The sequence below is a fragment of the Rhinopithecus roxellana genome, chromosome 14 (assembly GCF_007565055.1).
Source record: "Rhinopithecus roxellana isolate Shanxi Qingling chromosome 14, ASM756505v1, whole genome shotgun sequence".
In the NCBI taxonomy this organism is placed as follows: Eukaryota; Metazoa; Chordata; class Mammalia; order Primates; family Cercopithecidae; genus Rhinopithecus; species Rhinopithecus roxellana.
In genome coordinates, this window is record NC_044562.1 from 127,767,623 (window position 1) to 127,786,425 (window position 18,803).

Consider the following 18,803-nt stretch of genomic DNA (forward strand, 5'->3'; position numbering starts at 1 on the left):
CCAGGCCAGAGAGGCTAAGAACTGTGAGTTTTGTGGGCTTGGTTACATTAGCACCTAGAACCACTGATAGTTCCATGCAAGGCAGGTCACACTCCTCACACTAAAGTCTAAATTCTGGGTCTTGAAGTTCTGGATTGAGCAATTTCTCTTTTCTCTCCATATAATTCTGGACCTGAATACTTCTTGTCTATTTTGTGATCTTTCTCTGGGTAGGACTGGCCAAAGCTCATGATACAAAGCTTTGTATCATAAAGGGAAGAGTGTAGGTGGTCTCCCAGGCTGCTGGTTCAGGTGAATGTGTACATGGTTGTGCCATTCATTCACCCTCATGGTAAACACAAAGAAGAGATAGGATTCAATAAGGGAAGAAACTTTAGGGTGTGTTTGCTTGAGCTGTTTGTGGGACCCCAGAGAGATTTAGGTCTGGAGTTGAAGTTTGGGTCTCCCTGGGATAGTAGTACATATTTGAGATTTTAAAAAGATATGGTGAAAACCATCAGTGTGTGTGAAGGGTGGAGGATGTGTAGAACAACAGGACAGAGCCCTGTGAAACATTCATATTTAATCAGAGGAAGAGAAGTGCTGTGGACTGAAGGTTTGTGTTCCCCTCGAATTCATATGTTCAAGCCCTAACTTCCAGTTTGATGGTATTTTGAGATGGGGATTTGAGAGGTGACTAGGGTTAGATAAAGCCATGAGGATGGGGCCTTTCTGATGGGATTAGTGGCCTTATAAGAAGGAAGCAGGAGAAGTCTCATTCTCTCTTCATGTGCATAAACTGAGAAAAGGAATGTGAGGACATAGCAAGAAGGCAGCTGTCTGCAAGCCAGCAAGAGAGCCCTCACCAGGAACCAAACCAGCTGGCACCTTGGTCTTGGACTTCTCAGCTTCCAGAACTGTGGGAAACAATTTCTGCTGTTTAATCTGCTCAGTCTATGGTGTTTCATTATAGTAGCCCAAATTGACTGAAACAAGGAACCTGTAAAAAAGAATAAAAAGACTAACAAGGCCAGGGGCAGTAGCTCATGCCTGTAATCCCAGCACTTTGGGAGGCTGAGGTGGGTGGATCGCCTGAGGTCAGGAGTTTGAGACCAGCCTGGCCAACATAGTGAAACCCCGTCTCTACTAAGAAAACAAAAAGTTAGCTGAGCATGGTGGTGGGTTCCTGTAATCCCAAGTACTCGGGAAGCTGAGGCAGGAGAATCGCTTGAACTCTGGAGGCAGAGTTTGCAGTAAGCCAAGATTGTGCCATTGCACTCCAGCCTGGGCAACAAGAGCAAAACTCTGTCTCAAAGAAAAAAAAAAAGTAACAAGTGGGCTAAGGGGAGAAGCAGGGCATAATAGCTCCATGGAGGTGAAATAATTAGGCTGGTGTAAAGAGAAATGACAGTTCAGCTGTGTGAATAAAAGATACAGATTTTGGGTGTCCATTGGGCTCATAGGTCTATTTTGTGCTTACAGTTTTGTGTTGTTGTCCATGTGTGTATTATATGTGGCACTTTCAGATGGAATAAATGAATTAAGAAACACCTATTCTGATCACCAACATAGTTTTGATTAAAAATTCAGTTTTTTTCATATTACAGTGGTGACAACTATTTATTATAGGAAAAAGAGTAGATTAGGATAAAGAAAAATCAAAAATATGTAAAAGAAATATCTTTCCTAATACTACTATTCAGTGAAACTGCTTTTATTAGGTTGTTGCAAAAGTAATTGTGGCTTTTGCTATCACCTTCAATGGCAAAAACCACAATTACTTTTGCACCAACCTAACTAAATCTGTTTCGTGTATGCCCTTCCTTGCTCTTTTATTCTGTCTCTTCCACATTTCCATATTCACACATATATTTACACATTCACATGTGTGTATAATAAATAAATGGGATTGCATTGCTTTGTAACCTGCTTTTTCAATCTAATGAACACAGTCTCTGCCAATAAATATCCATAGAATAATTTTTAAAATGGCTATAACCAATCTCTTATTGTTGGATATTTAGATTGCTATTATAAATAATATTGTAAGGACTATCTTTATAGCCACAAATTAACTTGTATTCTTAATTAGTCGCTTAAGTTAACTTCCTTAAAGTAGAATTGTAGAATCAAAAAGTATTCACATTTTTAAGAAAGCATCGTTAGTATTCACTTGTTTGTATGTTATATGTATGCAATACTGAGAGATAGTCTTTAAGTTAGACTTTGTTAACTCAGGTAATTGTTGAATTAGGTTATTGACTAATCCATTACCATTTTATTGAGACCTGTATGCAGCTCACTATGCATATTTATGTAACATGAATACTAAACTATTTAGGGCAAATTCTGATGGCAACTTTTAGTTATTTTACATCAAAGAAGTGACTAGAATCCATAACTGGTGGGGCCAAGAGAGTAATCTCTCTTAAAGGCTATTTTAGATATTTTTCTGTTTTCTACATGCTGCACTTGTTTGTGCTAAATTCTTAGTATTTAGTTGCTCACTTGTTCAATGTTCTGTCTTAATGTACTGAATTTTTCTTAAGTGTTTTCATTGGAAGATTTTATTGCTTGCTAGTTGCCTGCTTTTCTGCAGATGAGAAATGGCACGGTGAGGTCTGTCTTCTGCCTTTCTAGGTAGAACTTCTGTGCTCCCTGAGGTGATGAGTACTTTTGGGTACCATGACGGTTGAGGAGTACTTTAAATCTATTCTGGTGGTGGGAAGAGCTCCATCTAGGTGGTAGTCTGAGCTGAAAATGGATCCTTTCACTTAGTAGTATTGCCGCGATTCCCATGCAGGGCTGAGCACATGACTGCTTAACCACTTCATTCATCCATGCAGTAAACACTTATCAAGGATCTGCTATGTGTTGGGCACTGTTTGATGACACTTGGGAGCAAAACAGACAGCACCTCTGTCCATGTGGGGCTTTCGTTCTTGTAGAGGGCTCAGAATAAAAAAAAGAAATGAAGATGGTATTACATGATTATAAATGTCATGGTGGCAATAGAACATATCGATCTAATAGGTGTGACCGGGGAAGTGGTAGGAGAATATGTCATTGGATTGGTTGAGGAGTTAATGTTTGAGTTGAGAATTGAATAATAATTAAGAAGTAGCCAGCCTTGGGAAGATCTGAGGAAATGCTACTTAGTGGAGAAGAATGTAAATGCAGAACCCCTGAAGAGGACTAAGTTGAGTGTGTTTGAGCCACAGAAGGAGGGCCAGTGGGGCATTTTGATCACACTTTTTTTTTGATCACACAGAGGGAGGTTAGAGATGAGCTGGAGGCAGGTGGGGAAAGATGATGTGGAGTCTGTGGGTCAAGCCAGGAAAACTGGATACATTCAAAGGGCGATGAGAAGCTTTAGTGTGTTTTAAGCCAGAGTGACACGACTGTTTTACATTTACAAAAGTTTGTGGGAAATGGATCCCAAGTTTAGCCAGGAAATTGCCTGTTATGAAATCAACAAGGAATTTTTAGAAAATGAGAACACTAAAACCATGCTGAATTCTTCCGAAAGGCCAAGTAAGATAAGGGCAGAAAATCACCCTCTGGGTTCAGCAGGGTGGAAGCCATTGAGGACTTGGGCAAGAGGGTCTTCATTTCAGAAATGATGATGGAAAACTGAGTACAGTGGGCTGAGGAGAGAATAGCGCTCTAGGGGAAAACTGAGATGAAGAAACTCTGGGCCTGGGTCAGTCACACAGCTAAGGCTAGAAGCAAGGCAAGGAGGTGAAAAAGGGACCAAGGGAAACTCTACGTACTGAGCAGGGCAACCTCCAGCGCCCTCGGCTTTCTCAGCAGTCACGATACTGGCAGCCATCCCTATGTGTGCAAGGCAGGAGTCTGGGGGACTTTTGTCTGGAGAAACTGTCTAGTGAAGACAAAAGAACTCCAGATACTGACATCTGAGGAACCAAAACAAAGGGGCCAGATGCCCACCCCGTGACTGTACAATGAGGCACACCAGTCAGTATATTGCATTTCCACACCCATGGCTTCTGGTTGCCTTCTCATGCCTTACTTTAAAACATGTACAGAAACCCAATGAAGAACATACATTTGAAGCATCCTCTGCTGTGAAATACAGAGACCAAACCTGACAAACAGGAGAAAAGAACCCAGAGAAAACAGACAATGTAGAGATCAAACACTTCAAAACACCATAATTAATATTTTCAGAGACATAAGAGGGGATTTTACATGCATAGAAAAAGAAGAGGGTACTATTAAAAAGGACCAGAGAAAAAGATGGAGGATTGGAATTTTAAAATATGATAGAAGAATTGGCACAGAAAGTTGAGGAAATCTTCCAGAATGTAAGACATAACAAGAACAAAAAGAGATGGAAAAAGAAAAGAAAAATTAAAAAATTAACATTACTTTGATAAAATAAAAATGAAAGATAAAGTTTAGTAGTTTGTCAAAATCAAAATGTTAAGCTACTATAAAATAGAAAATTTTTAATGCTGGGTATTAAATGAAATGAAAAAAGCATATTTATTGACATAGAAAGGTAGTTATAATCATTTAAGCCAAAAAGTACAGTTTACAGAATGTTAGCTGGTTTGCTAATTTAAAAAAGTTATATCCAAGCAAAACAAACCATAGAATATGTACATCAAAATAAGCTTATCATTGGATTGTGATATTATGGGTTATATTATTTAGGGTAGGCTGAAGTCTTATAACAAATAGACCCCACTATTTAATGGGTTCAAACTCTTTTCCAACAACTCTATTGAGATATAATTCATATACCATACAATTACCCTACTTAAAGTGTACAATTCAGTGTTTTCCAGTAAATTAACAGAAACGTACAATCATCACCATAGTCAATTTTGGAACATTTTGACCTCCTCAAAAAGAAATTCTGTACCCTTTAGTTATCTTTCCTCTAACCCCCGCATTGCCACCCTCCCAACCCTAAGCAACCACTGGACCTACTTCTATCTGTGCAGATTTCCCTATTCTGGATATTTTACATATATGAAATCATATAATATCTGGTTATCTTTGTTCAATTTCTGTTGCTTATCAGAATACCTGAAAGTGGGTAATTTGTAAAGAAAAGTCATTTATTTCTTGTAAATATGGAGACTGAGAAGTCCAAGTTCAAGGGGCCACATCTGGTGAGAGTCTTCTTGCTGTTGGGGACTCTGGCATGCCAAGGGGGCTGAGTGTGCTAAGGTGCTCTCCTGTGCTGGCTGACATATCTCTTTCTTCTTTTAAAAGGCCAACTGTGATAACCCATATAATCTGTCAATCCACGAATGGATAGGTCCATTGATGAGGGCAGAGCCCTCATCATCCAATCACCTCTTAAAGTCCCCACCTCTCAACTCTGCCACACTGAGAATCAAGTTTCAGCACGAGTTTCAGAGGAGATATTAAAACCATAGCAGTGATATTTTGTGACTGACTTCTTTCACTCAGCATAATATTTTCAATTTCATTCATTTTGCAGCATGTATCAGGACTTCATTACTTTTTATGACTGAGTAATATTCCATTGTATGAATACACCATATTTTGTTTATCCAAGCAATGTCAGTTGATGGACATTGTTTTTTCCCCCACCTATTGGCTCTACAATGCTGCTATGAAGCCTTATGTGCAGGATTTTGTGTAGACATATGTTTTCATTTCTCTTGGGTATATACCTAAGAGTAGAATACATGTACTTAGGAGGTTCATATTGTAACTCTATATTTGACTGTGTGAGGAATTGCCAGATTGTTTTCCAAAGTGGCTGTATTATTCAAAATTTCCACTGCGTATGAGGATTCTGATTTTTTCACATCCTCATTGACACTTGTTATATGACTTTTTTATTTTAACCATCTGTAATCGGTATTAGGGTTCTCCAGAGAAACAGAACCAATAGAATAAATATGTATGTATGCATATCTATCTATCTATCTATCTATCTATCTATCTACCCACCTACCTATCATCTATCTATCTGATATAGGCTTATGAAAGGCAATTTGTCAGAAGAACTGGGTCATGTGATTATGGAGGGTAAGAAGTCCTACAATGTGTTGTATGCAAGTTGGAGAACAGGAAAGTCAGTAGCATGACTCCATCCAACTTTGAAGACCTGAGAACCAGGGGAGCTGATAGTGTAACTCTTAGTCCAAAGCAGATGGCCTGAGGACTGGGTTGTGGAGCACTGATGAAAGCCACAGAGTCTGAAGGCCAGAGAGCCTGAAGTTTTTATATCCAAGGGCAGGAGAAGATGGGTTTCCCAGCTCTAGAAGAGAGAGAGAGTGTGTGTGAGCAAATTCTTTCCTTTGCCTTTTTGTTCTATTAGGGCCCTCAGTTGATCGGATGGTGCCTGCTTATATCTGGGTGAGGGCAGATCTTCCTTATTGAGTCCACTAGTTCAAATACTAACCTATTCTGGAAACAACCTCACAGACAGACTCAGAAATAATGCTTTGTCAACCATCTAGATATCCCTTAACCCAGTCAAGTTAACACCTAACATTAACCATTACAAGTTCGCTCTTTGTCAACTTGGCATCCACATGTATCTCCTTAAGCCACACTTAATCTTCAAATAAAGACTATAACAAGGTCATAGTTCAACCTAACATGATACACCTGAAAATGCACCAAACCCTTCCTGAGAAGAGGAGGTAAAGTCCTTGAGGGATATTTACTCTTCTCTTGATAGTCCATAATTTAGATACTATGACATAAAATTAGCAATACTTAAATACTGATATAAAGTTAATACATCTTATCTTACATGATAAAGGAATAGGAGAGGAAATAAAGCAAAGATATTCGCTTACTATGTGTATATATACACACAAACTTTTTTTTAATACTTTAAGTTCTAGGATACATGTGCACTACGTGCAGGTTTGTTACATAGGTATGCATGGGCCATGCTGGTGTGCTGCACCCCTCAACTCATCATCTACATTAGGTATTTCTCCTAATGCTATCCCTTCCCCATCCCCTTACCCCACGACAGGTCCCAGTGTGTGATGTTCCCCGCCCTGTGTCCAAGTGACCTCATTGTTCAATTCCCACCTGTGAGTGAGAACATGCGGTGTTTGATTTTCTGTCCTTGTGATAGTTCACACAAACATATTTTTTAGCAAAATAGGGAAAAATGCTCATGACAGTTACAGTCTTTAGTTCTGTAACTGGTCACATGGTCATAGCTGGTATTGATCATTACCTTTTTGTACTATCCATTCTGTATTCCCATTGTCTTCAACAAGCACCTTAGCTGGTGATGGTTTTCTCACCTAATGGAGTGACCCAAACCTTCATTTCGTTTGTAGTCCTTAATGGGTTGGGTTGTTGTATTTTCCTACTGACCTTAATCACAGGGCATAGTTATATGAAGAGATACCCTAAGGGATCTCCTCTATTCCAGACATACTCTTCCTTCCTCCACTGTGGACTAGTAGTCCAATTTCCCAGTAGTAGTCTGGATCAATCATGCCAGCCAACACTGTCATTCCCTTCTTAGCCTGTTGACTCAGAGACATGAAAATCCCAATATGGCTGGGTGGCATTTTAACCTTCAGTTGAATGGAGTCATTGTTGTGTCGCCTGATGGAAGCATTCTTCCTTCTGGAACTAACTTCTAGGGTGGCAGAGCATAAAGTTGTGGGAATAGGAAGCAAAAATTTGCTAGTGGCTCACTAGGGATAATGGTGAGTGGTGGCCTTTCTCTTTCCCCTCCTTGATTCCTGGACCCATGAATGCTGAGATGAGAGAAGTAGTAGCATATATTGGATACTGATTCAGAGCATATTTAGCAGTCTGGAGAAATTTGTTCCAGCCCTACAAAATATTGTCACCTAGCTGTGCTGCATCTGTGACTTCAAAATGACATTCCACAATTTTAGCAAGCCAGCTGCTTCAAAATGATGAGAGACATGGTAAGACCAGTGAATTTCATGAGCACGAAACCATTGTCACACTTCTTTGGCTGTGAAGTGAATTCCTGTTCTCCTTTTCCCCTGCAAAGGGAAGTGATGGCTGAGGGGATCGTCCTTGGCAACAGGATTTGGGGGTGAGAGTGTAGTATGTGATGATAGCATTGGGGTTCCAGGGTGTAGGTGTGTGTGAGGTGGTGTCAGGGCTGGGATGTGGGATGTGGCAACTCTGGCACTAGGGATGGTGCAGTAGCAGGTTTTGCTCACGGGAGGGGGAGCAGTGTGGACTCTGGGCAGCTCTGTCACTAGTGCAGCTTTGACAAAGACTGTGGGGGTCCCTGGTGATAAAAATTGTGGTGGCATTGCAGATCTGTGCCAGATTGCATGATAGGGTGATGCAGGTAAAATGCTTCCTATGTTTTTCTACATGGTCACTCTCAGTTTTTCTTCTCTACTGGGTTGCTGCAACTTCTTCACTGTACTTTGGAGATTTCCTGGATTATTTCTGTTTGTGGTAGTTGTTAAATCATTCATTGCATTTGTGGTGGGATGTGGGTTGGGACTTCCTCATCTACCACCTTGCTGATGTCACTCTTTGTAGAAATAGTTTCTGAGGTCAGTGTTTAATATTTGTTCTCACATCAGGGTTACCCTGAGCTGCCTTATTCCCCACTCCTCTCCTGTAAACTAGCCAGTCTACAGTCTAGGCTATATCTTCATTAGATCTATGAATCCCTTCCCACTACAATCTCCATTGTTCTTGAGAGTGCCCTAAGGCTTACTCTGTTCCAAATAAAGTCAGTTCCTTTGGGAAGAGTTTAGAAGCTATTTGTTTTATGGCCAGTTTTCCCTTCTAGGCAAAAATCTCTGAGTCAGGACTCTGGAGCTGGGGGTAGGGACAGTGCCAAGCCTGTTTTGGAGTGACACCGGTACTCCAGAAGCTTAGAGGGTGGGCTGCAGCCTCGGGTTCTCTCAGCTTGCCAGTCCTGGTGTGGAGTCACTGGCTCATGAATGAAGGCAAGGGCTGTCAGGCCCCAGTATTCTCAGTGTGCCACATCTAAAATGAAGCCTTCATTTCATGGCTGGGAATTGGAAGAAAAAAGAGAGCACCCTACATCTTGACTGCAGTCACCCAAGACTTGGCCTTGGCAACAAGGTGCTAAGGGCAGAATAAGAAATGTGACAGTCTTGCCCTATGCTCTTGGCTATAGTAGTCTGGAGGGCAGTTTCCACATCGCTGAACTGGTGGGGAGGGAGATAAAAGGAGTCTTGATTCAAATACCACAGACCTTCACATTTGGTATGGAATTTTTACATATTTTCTTGAGTAGAAGTTTCTTCATTGGCTTAGGGTAAACTCAAGTCCATTTCCAGAGGTCGTTTACAGACCAAGACTAATATTGACTATGCCACTTTAAAAACATGGTTTCCAAGCTTGCTGTAGTCTTTGCTATTCAATTTCGCAGGAAGAAGAAAGAGCACAGAGGAGTGTCCATGGGGGATTTTATTGACCATGCCGGAAAGTAGGTCACATCACTATCACTTGTATGTTACGAGGGGGTAGAAATAATGTGTTTCACTCACCAATGGAGTGCAAGTGTCCACCCCAATGGTAAGGGAAGCTGGGAAGCGTCTTTTGCCATGGGTTTAACAGTTTTGTCACACGGGTACTTTAAGTTTTCTCTTATCTTATTTGTATTTTCTAATTTTGCACAATGGATCTATATTTCTAAAGCAATCTAAATATAAATAAATTAGTAAATAGAGAACAAGCAGTGAGGCAGTAAGTGCAGGGAGTAGAGACAATCTCTTCTAAGAAGTTTTGCTGGTGCTATTACTGGAGTGAGAAACTAGGTTAAGAAAAGGTTTCTAAATATGAAGATTCTGGCATATTTTTGAAAGTTGATAAGAATCATCCAGAAGACAGGAAACAATTAATAAGTCTTTGAGTTGGTTCTCCCTAAAAACTATATACAGTGTCTCTTTCACTTGAGAGAGGAGAGGGAAATAACGAAAGAAGGGTTTCAGAATGGTCACCCTTGCTATTTCTTCTAGCTAGACGGTAAGGTTCAGGATTTCAAAGCTTTCCTTGGAACATTTGCAAGCAGGAAAAAAACACACACACACACACACACACACACCAATGACAAAACCAGTGCTTACTGAGCTTGACAAAGTAACAAATTGTGGAAATTTCCAAAGCTAATTATTGCTGTTTTTCTAAAAAATTCCTTTGATATGCTAAGAGTTTTAATTAGAGTCATTAAATGCAGAAACCCTTGGGTTGCAAAGAACATAGGAATAGCCTGCTGATGTGTTGATTATGGGTGGGTTGCTATTTATCAACAGAACTTACCCGTGACATACAAAATGAGACTGTAATGCAGTGGGACTGCCTTTGCAAACTTGCATGGAGTTAACTCCATTACCAGACAATCTATTGGAAAATTCTATGACAGATAGAAAGAAGGCACTGTGGGAACATATAAAGAGAGAAGTTAATTCTCACTGAGGGAATTGGGATCAACTTTAGAGAGGAGATAGCATTTGAACACATTCCAGAAGGCCAGTAGGGATTTAGACAGGAGACCTTGGAGAGAAGGCATGCTAGGCTGGGAGTGCCAACATGGCTGGAAGGCAGAGGATGAGCAATAGGAGGCGTTGGGAGTTAGCTTGGCTGTGGATGGTGAATGTGCGGAAGCACAGTGGAAGGTTAGTCCAGAGAGGGAGTGACAGTACAGCCTGGAGGGTGGAGGGTGATGCATGCCAGCTTAAGGAGTTGTGCTTTTAACTCTTAGTTCTGACCAGTTTTTAGAAAAACTAATCTACTAGTAATACGGAGGCAGGGGTGAGGATGGAAGAAATATTGGAAGCTGACTAGAAGGAGGTGAGTGCACAGTTTGTTCAGGAGGTGATGACACATTGATTAAAGTGGGCAGAGAGATGTGGGGGAGATATTAAGACACCCATAGAGTGTGAGGAGGACTTTTTACAGCTTCTGGAGAGGAGAAAGTGGTGATCACAGATCTACAGGGCTCTTTGAGCCTTCCCCAGATGTGGGACAGAGAAAGTTTGAGGTAGATGCCATTTTAAGAGCCAAGACAAGGATTCTCCCTCTCTGCAGAGCATCCTTGCAAACTCTCGAGGGAAACCAGTGCTTCATGTTGTTAAAGTTTTACAAGTTATGGCATAAGTTGTTCTTCAAGTGCCAAATGCAGTGACCAATAAATCAGAGAGGATTCTCTGAGATTTGCAATTGTGGAATTATTGATTTTGTACCTAGCCTTGGATGCACTGAGCCAGGTCTCCTCTGAGGCAGCATGCTGCAGCCCTGCCCTGTCCAGTCACCTCACTCTCACCTGGAAGAATCCTGTTTTTTAGTGAAAATAAGTCACAGAGGTCCTCACAGGTGAACGCTCCAGGTGCACCCCAGAGAGCTGCCCCACTAGCTCTGGCTGGCTGATGCCGTGTTTGGCTACAAGCACTTCTCGCTATAAATCCACCACAGGTGTCCTCGCTCTCCATCACCCAGTCCTTTGTTCCGTCATTCATTTAGCAAGACTTCACTGAGCCCTTAGAGGCTCGCTGCTTCCCTGTGGGGCTACAACAGTAAACACCACGGACAGGTGCTGGTGGGGAAGACAGCCAAACAGACCAGGAATTATAAAACACCTCGAAAAGTGCTCTGATGGGGGAAACACAGAGTGCTGAGGAAACATGTGGGAGAGTTGTTGGGGAAGTTTCTGGAAGGAAGTGGCCTGGTGAGAACTTCAGTCATCTTGGATGAGTTCTTCTTCCAAGGCTCCAGCCCCACATACCATCTTCTATGCGTTCTGTTGATTCTTCCCTATGACATCTACCAGGTCAGTCCTCTCCTTTCTACTATTTCCCATAAGGAATTTTTCCAACAGCTTCTCTGGGAGGGAGAGTTAGGAAACCAGGCAGGCCCGGAAGTTCCAGCTGTGTGGCCTTGAGCGAGTCACTAAACCCCTCTCAGTCTCAATTTCTTCAGCTAAAAAATGGGGACAATAATGCCTTACTCGCAGATACATCTTGAAAAACAAATAAGAAAATATTTCAAAAAACAGCCCCAGGTCTGGCATTTAAAAGATAATCATTCCAGTTTCCTTTCTGAGCCTACAGTCTCTTCTTTTGTTGAACATATTCTCTTGACAGCTGCCAAATTCATCTTTCCCAAACTTAAATCTTATCTCTCCTTTGCTCAAACATTTTCAGATTCCATAGCCTATGGAATAAAGGCTGTCACTCAGGATCTCTGCAGAAATGACTGAAGAGAACATAGGAAGGAGAAAGGGAGGGGTTCCAGGAGCACAGGGCGGGGGCCTCGCTCACACAGGCCGTTGGACATCTGGAAGGTTCCCAGAGGAAGCGATCCCAGAGCTGAGAGATAAAGGCTGAACTAGGCAAGAAGAGGGGGAAAGGAGGTGTCCAGATAAAGGCTGTTAGGGAGGAAGCAGCCAGTAGGGCTGGAGTGCAGAGAGCAGGGAGGTGGTGAGAGGGACCAGGGCCTGTCCGGAACCCAGAGCCTAGTGGGTCAAGAGTTTGTTGGCTTATTTACCGGATGTGAAGCAATGAAAGCCATGCCAGTGCTGTTTCCTCTGTTGTGTTTTGTTTTTGCTCGTGTTCGGTGAGACAGGGTCTTGCTCCATCACTGGGCTGCGTTGCAGTGGTGCCATCTTTGTTCACTAAAGCCTTGACCTCCCAGGCTCCAGTGAATCTCCCATCTCAGCCTCCGGAGTAACTGGGATTACAGGCGTGCACCACAATGCCCTGCTCATTTTTGTATTTTTTGGTAGAGATGGGGTTTCACCATGTTGTCCAGGCTGGTCTTGAACTCCTGAGCTCAAGTGATCTGCTTGGCTCGGCCTCCCAAAGTGCTGGGCTTACAAGGTGAGCCACCGTGCCTGGCTGTGCCAGCATTTCAAGCTGTTGCTTGTTGACACATCAGTTTTTCTTGCTTGGACAGGATGATCTCTGTATGCTTGATGGTAAACACCACAGGTGTTCAATACATTTAACTGACCAGGTGAATGCAGTTGTAACTATAGAAATGGAGGGAAAGAATTCTGGTCACTGCATCTTCTGATTTTTCAGGTGAGAGTTCCTTGAAGCTTCATGGCAATTCCCCAGCCACAGAGTGTCTGGAGACTGCTGCAGGTCCAGTCTGAGTTGCTTTTACTCTCCAGGAACACACAGATGTGACTAAAAAAATCTGCATTCCCCCAAAGTGACAAAATTCATGCTACTCCAGAGACCCAGACAAAGGGGAATTAAGCTTGCTTGAACTTGAGCCTGGGGACCAGGACGCTGATGGAGGCTTTGCAGATTCTTGGGGTCTCCATGGAGACGAACAGATTCTGGCAAAATGTCTTTCTTGGGAGAAAGGCAGTGTTGGCTGCTTTCTTTCCTCTGGACGCCCTCAGAATGCAAGACTCATAAAAGTGCTGTGTATAGATTCTCTGCAGACCTGGGGCCATTTTGTACCATTTCTGGCTTCTTCAGAGCCCTCCTGAAGAGCTATCTGGCATCCAGCATCCAGGGTGTCCAGCTGCCTCCACAAACAGTGAGAGCTCATCAGTAATGGGTGACAGAAGTCACACAACCAAGAGCCATGTGTCTGATTCATAACACCTTACGCAAAGTGAATGCTCACGATGTTTTTTTTAGCAAAATATGTGTGGAGAATAACAAGGAATAATAGCCAAGTTTCCAGGTGACTCTCTTCCTTAGAGCTGAAAAACAAAAACACATGGTTCAGGCTTCTCAAATGTTAAGGGCTTACAATTAACCTACAATTAACCAGAAATCTGGTTATAGAGAAGCTTCTGATCTGATTCAATAGGTACGGAGTGTAGTTGGAAGCTCTGCATTTCTAACAAGCTCCCTGGTGGTGCTCATGCTACTGGTTCGAGGACTGCCCATAGGGCCACAAGGAAGTAAATGGGGCAGCCAACTGTCAGTCAAATTCTGAGCCAGGGCAACAGTCACGCTTGAGTTTACAAGCATGAGGTCCAGTGTAGTGTTGGAAGATTCATTTCTTTTACACCTGTGGAAATATATGAGCATGCATACTGTCTTCGTCTGTTTGTGTTGCTATGAAGAAATACTTGAGGCTGGGTAGTTTAATAGAGAAAAGACTTTTATTTGGCTCACAAATATGTAGACTATACAAGAAGCATGGCACCAGCACCTACATCTGGTGAGGCCTCAGGCTGCTTCCACTCATGGTGGAAGGCAAAGGGAGCCAGTGTGCAGAGATCACATTGTGTGTGTGTGTGTGTGAGAGAGAGAGAGAGAGAGGTGGGGAAGGAGGTGCCAGACTCTTTTTCCAGGAATGAATAGGATAAGAACTCACTTATTACCTTGAGAATGACACCAAGCCATTCATCAGGGATCTTCTCTCATAACCCAAACATCTCCCACCAGGTCCCACTTCCAACATTGGGAATCACATTTTAAAGTGAGATTTGGAGGGGTCAAACAAACCAAACTCTAGCATATACCAAGTACATGAATTGAATGTTATCTTTACACCAAGGAGACTAGTGTTGTGGGCAAGTCAATATAGCACATGATTTTGAGTGATTTTTAAAATATTTCAGAATCATTGAATATTTTTAATTTTTTTTTTATCATAGCTTCATTCCCTCAACAAGTATTTATGGAATATTTGTCATGTATTAAGCATCTCTGACAGCCATGGAAGACACTCTTCCTATTCTCCTTAAGTTCCCTGTCTAGTGAGTGAGGCAGAGATAAAACAAATGATAATAGTGTAACAGTGTTGTGATAGTTCACACTAGCATTGTACAGCAGCATTATGTGAGCCATGGATTCTAGCCTCCAATGTAATTTAGAATTTTCTAGTTGCCATGTTTAAAAATGTAAAACAGCAACAAACCCCGTGTGAAATTAGTTTTAACAGTATATTTTATTTTAATCCACTGTAGTCAAAATTATCCTTTCAATTTGTAATTGATCTAAAAAGGTATTAGTGAGATATTTTGCATTTTAAAAAATGCTAAGTGATAGATAGATTCCCCTCCAAATCTCTCGCTGAAATGTGACTCCCGCTGTTGGAGGTGGGGTCTGGCGGCGGGTATTTGGGTCATGGGGGCAGATCCCTCATGCATGGCACCGTGCCCTTCTCATGCTAATGACTGAGTTCTTGCTTTATTAGTTCCCACCAGATCTGACTGTGGAAAGAGCCTGGAACCTCCTCTTTTCTGTTGCTCCTTGTCTGTCCATGTAACATACCTGCTCCCCCTTCACTTTCCACCATGATTGGAAGCTTCCTGAGGCCTTACCAGAAGCAGATGCTGGCACAATTCTTCTTGTATAGGCTTCAGAAGTGACAGCCAAGTAAATCTCGTTTTTTTGTAAATTATCCAGCATCCAGTATTCCTTTACAGCAACGCAAAATGGACGAATACACCAAGTTATCAGAATCCAGTGTACATTTTGCCCTTACAAAACATCTGAATTCGGACTAGCCATGAGTCACACACTCAGGAACCACACATCTGAGATGATTGCAGTCATCAACCACAGTGCGCCAAAGAACTTACTCATGTAACCAAATGCCACCTGTTCCCCAAAAACCTATGGAGATAAAAAATTTTAAATAATAACAATAAAAAAAAAAAAAAAAGAAAATGGGGGCTCAGGAGATGAAGGCACCAGTGGAAGATCCAATAAGTAATAAGCAGCCAAATCAGAATGGAAGCTGAGGAGTGGAGTGGGGAACAACTGCCTTTGCTGTAGAAGCTGAGGGGTGGGTCAGGGAAAGAGGTAATCTACTGCACTGCAGGGAAGGGTGGGAGAGTCACATCTGGAGGGGTAGAGAAGAGATTTGAGAAGCTTCTGCTACCGGTCCCAAGGAACAGATGGGTGTGGTGGGAAGGTGGGTAGCCACTCCTGGAAACAGTTGAGAGGGCAGGCTTGGTGCTTAGAAATGGGCTCAGAGAGAAACCTTGTGCTCTCTCATCCTGCATCACTCACCTTCCCTCTCACCGGTGGCTGGCTGAGAGACTGTTGTGTCCAGAGGCACAGTGTTTCTGGCTTCTTGTTCTAGCCCAGTGAATCTATTCTGAATGTGTTCTGAGCCCAGGATGGAGCTAAGCCTTGTGGCTTCTGTTCACTGAAGGGTGGCTATCTTCTGTCTTCCTTCAGGGCAGACTTGGAGTGACCCTGTCCTCCTGCCTGTTTTTCTCTTGCTCCTAGAACTCCAGTGCTTCTCTGAGATGATGCCTCAGTGGAGCCTCTGGCCCTTCAGGAAAAGAAGGAACTGCTCTTGAGAGCTCTTTCCAATAGGCTGTCCCAGTCAGCTAAAGCAGTGGCCATAGAGCGGTGGCCAAAATCAAGGGGCGCTCATTCTCGTTCTGACTCTGACCAGAAAGGTGAGACACTGTGCCAGGCTTTTTACAAACATTCCCAACTTATCTCCCCACTTTTTTTTTTTGAGATGCCACTCAGACTTACATCCTCTCCCTCTCCCTCTGCCAGAGGAGGAGAAGGACGATCATCCATGGCAAAAAGTAGTTGCAGTGAATCAACACCAAGAGCCGGCTTCACCTTAGGAGAGGATGCTGCGCCTCCACCCAGTGGTTTCCGGGGCTCTACCTGTTCAGAGAAACTTCTCTAGCAGCAAACTATAGAAATAATCCCTGAAAGTACAGTCTTGCAATTCATTCCTCTTAATAAACCAGTGGACAGGTATTGTCATCCCATTTTACAGATGTGAAAACCACAATGTGATACCAGCTTACTCCTGCAAGAATGGCCATAATTAAAAACTAAAAAAATTAATAGCTGTTGGCGTGGATGCAGTAAAAAAGGGAACACGTCTACACTGTTGGTGGGAATGTAAACTAGTACAGCCACTATGGAAAAGACGGTGGAGATTCCTTAAAGAACTAAAAGTAGAACTACCGTTTGATCCAGCAGTCCCACTACTTGGTATCTACCCAGAGGAAAATAAGTCATTATACAAAAAAGATACTTGATCACACATGTTTAGAGCAGCATGCAATTGCAAAAATGTGGAAACAACACAAATGCCCATCAATCAACGAGTGGATAAATAAACTCCGATATATATATGTATATATATATATCCATCCAATGGAATACTACTCAGCCATAAAAAGGAATGAATCAGTGGCATTTGCAGCAACGTGGATGGGATTGGAGACTATTATTCTAAGTGAAGTAACCCAGGAATGAAAAACCAAATATTGTTATGTTCTCACTTGTAAGTGGGAGCTAAGCTATGAGAATAAGAATGACACAGTGGACTTTGGGGACTCAGGGGGAAAGGGTGGGCAGGGGGTGAGAGATAAAAGACTACTAATTGGGTTCAGTGTATATTGCTTGGGTGATGCGTTCACCAAAATCTCACAAATCCACCAAAGAACTTACTCATGTAACCAAATGCCACCTATTCCCCAAAAACCTATGGAGATAAAAAATTTTAAATAATAATAATAAAAAAGAAAATGGGGGCTCAGGAGATGGAGGCACTGGTGGAAGATCCAATAAGTGATAAGTAGCCAAATTAGGATGGAAGCTGAGGTGACTGTGCTTCCCAAGGCCCCTGCTTTCTCCACAGTACACTTCTGCAAACACATAGATCCCAGAGATGTGTGTCTTGTACTTTATACAATAATCAGTCAACAAGTGTTTAAGACTGACAGGTGGGGAAGAATGCTATGCCAGGTGTGCAAGACATGGTTCCCTCCTCAGCAGCTTACACTCTAGGATGACATGCAAAAGCCTGTGATAGGCGAACAAGCAGCGAAATAGCAAGCAAGCAAACAAACAAACAAACAAAAATCAAAATAGCTTCAGGAGTAATTTGTGAGTGAGCCTAGATACAATCAGTTAGCATTTAAATTCATAAAAGCTTTAACCTTGGCTGGAGGAGTGTCAGGCAGCAGCTTGGACATAGGTGAGGCATATGTTGAGCTGCAGGCAAGTGGGTCTTCCTAGACTTCCTGAACTCACACTTACAATTTGCCCAGGATTTCAATCTTATTGTTTTCTACCTTTTCCAGGCAGCAGTGAGGATGCCAGGGTCCCTGGGTTTCTAGAAGACAAGTTTTCAGCTGCAGATCAAACATTAGGACGTCAATGTATCTGTCAGGAGAACACCCGGGACAGTGTTGAGAACACAGAACCTGGAGGCTAAACCCCCAGCTTTCTATGCTAGCTGAGAGTCTGTGGGCACATTACTCAGCATCTCTGAACCTCGTGCTCCTCCTCCATGACATGTAGATTGCTAAACCCATCTCACAGGGCTGTCTTCTGCATTTAAAGAATAAAATTACACATGAGGGGTCTGGGCGTCTATCAATGTTTCTGACCCACTTATTTTTTATTAATCCTTTCCCTACACCTAATACTCTAACTAACCTTTTGGATTCTCACTTAATGAGAAAAAGCAAAATTAATTTGAGCAGCTTTGCTATGAACATTTGCGAGTGGTTTCAGTTTGGGAATTCGCCTTCATGGAGAAGAGTGGGTGGATCTACATGGCACACACCATTTCTTTTTTTTTTTGAGACGAAGTTCTGGCTCTGTCGCCCGGGCTGGAGTGCTGTGGTGCAGTGTCGGCTCACTGCAACCTCCGCCTCCCGGGTTCACACCATTCTCCTGTCTCAGCCTCCCGCATAGCTAGGACTACAGGCACCTGCCACCATGCCTGGCTACTTTTTTTGTATTTTTAGTAGAGGCGGGGTTTCATCGTGTTACCCAGGATGGTCTCGATCTCCTGACCTCAGGCACACACTATTTCTTGACAACTTAAAAGTCATTCCCAATCTCCTTTCCCCTCAGGGCCTCTTGCTCAGAGGCCAGAGCACCAAACGCTTGTAAAGGCCATGC

At 42.6% G+C, this 18,803-nt stretch overlaps 1 protein-coding gene and 1 non-coding gene across 2 annotated transcripts in view; one reads left to right on the forward strand and one right to left on the reverse strand.

Annotated features, from left to right (window-relative positions):
• The window catches only part of LOC104654389, a 29,189-nt gene extending 10,929 nt beyond the window's left edge, over window positions 1–18,260 (forward strand). Inside the window, exons 2-3 of the mRNA XM_030916827.1 lie at window positions 10,962–10,968; window positions 17,975–18,260. Of these exons, the coding sequence (XP_030772687.1) occupies window positions 10,962–10,968; window positions 17,975–18,108 (141 nt within the window). The 3' untranslated portion in view covers window positions 18,109–18,260. The remainder of the gene's footprint in view (window positions 1–10,961; window positions 10,969–17,974) is intronic.
• LOC115893419 lies at window positions 16,386–16,601 on the reverse strand. The gene has a single exon (XR_004053421.1). It is a non-coding gene; the product is annotated as a small nucleolar RNA U3 (small nucleolar RNA).
• Window positions 18,261–18,803: the final 543 nt, after the last annotated feature.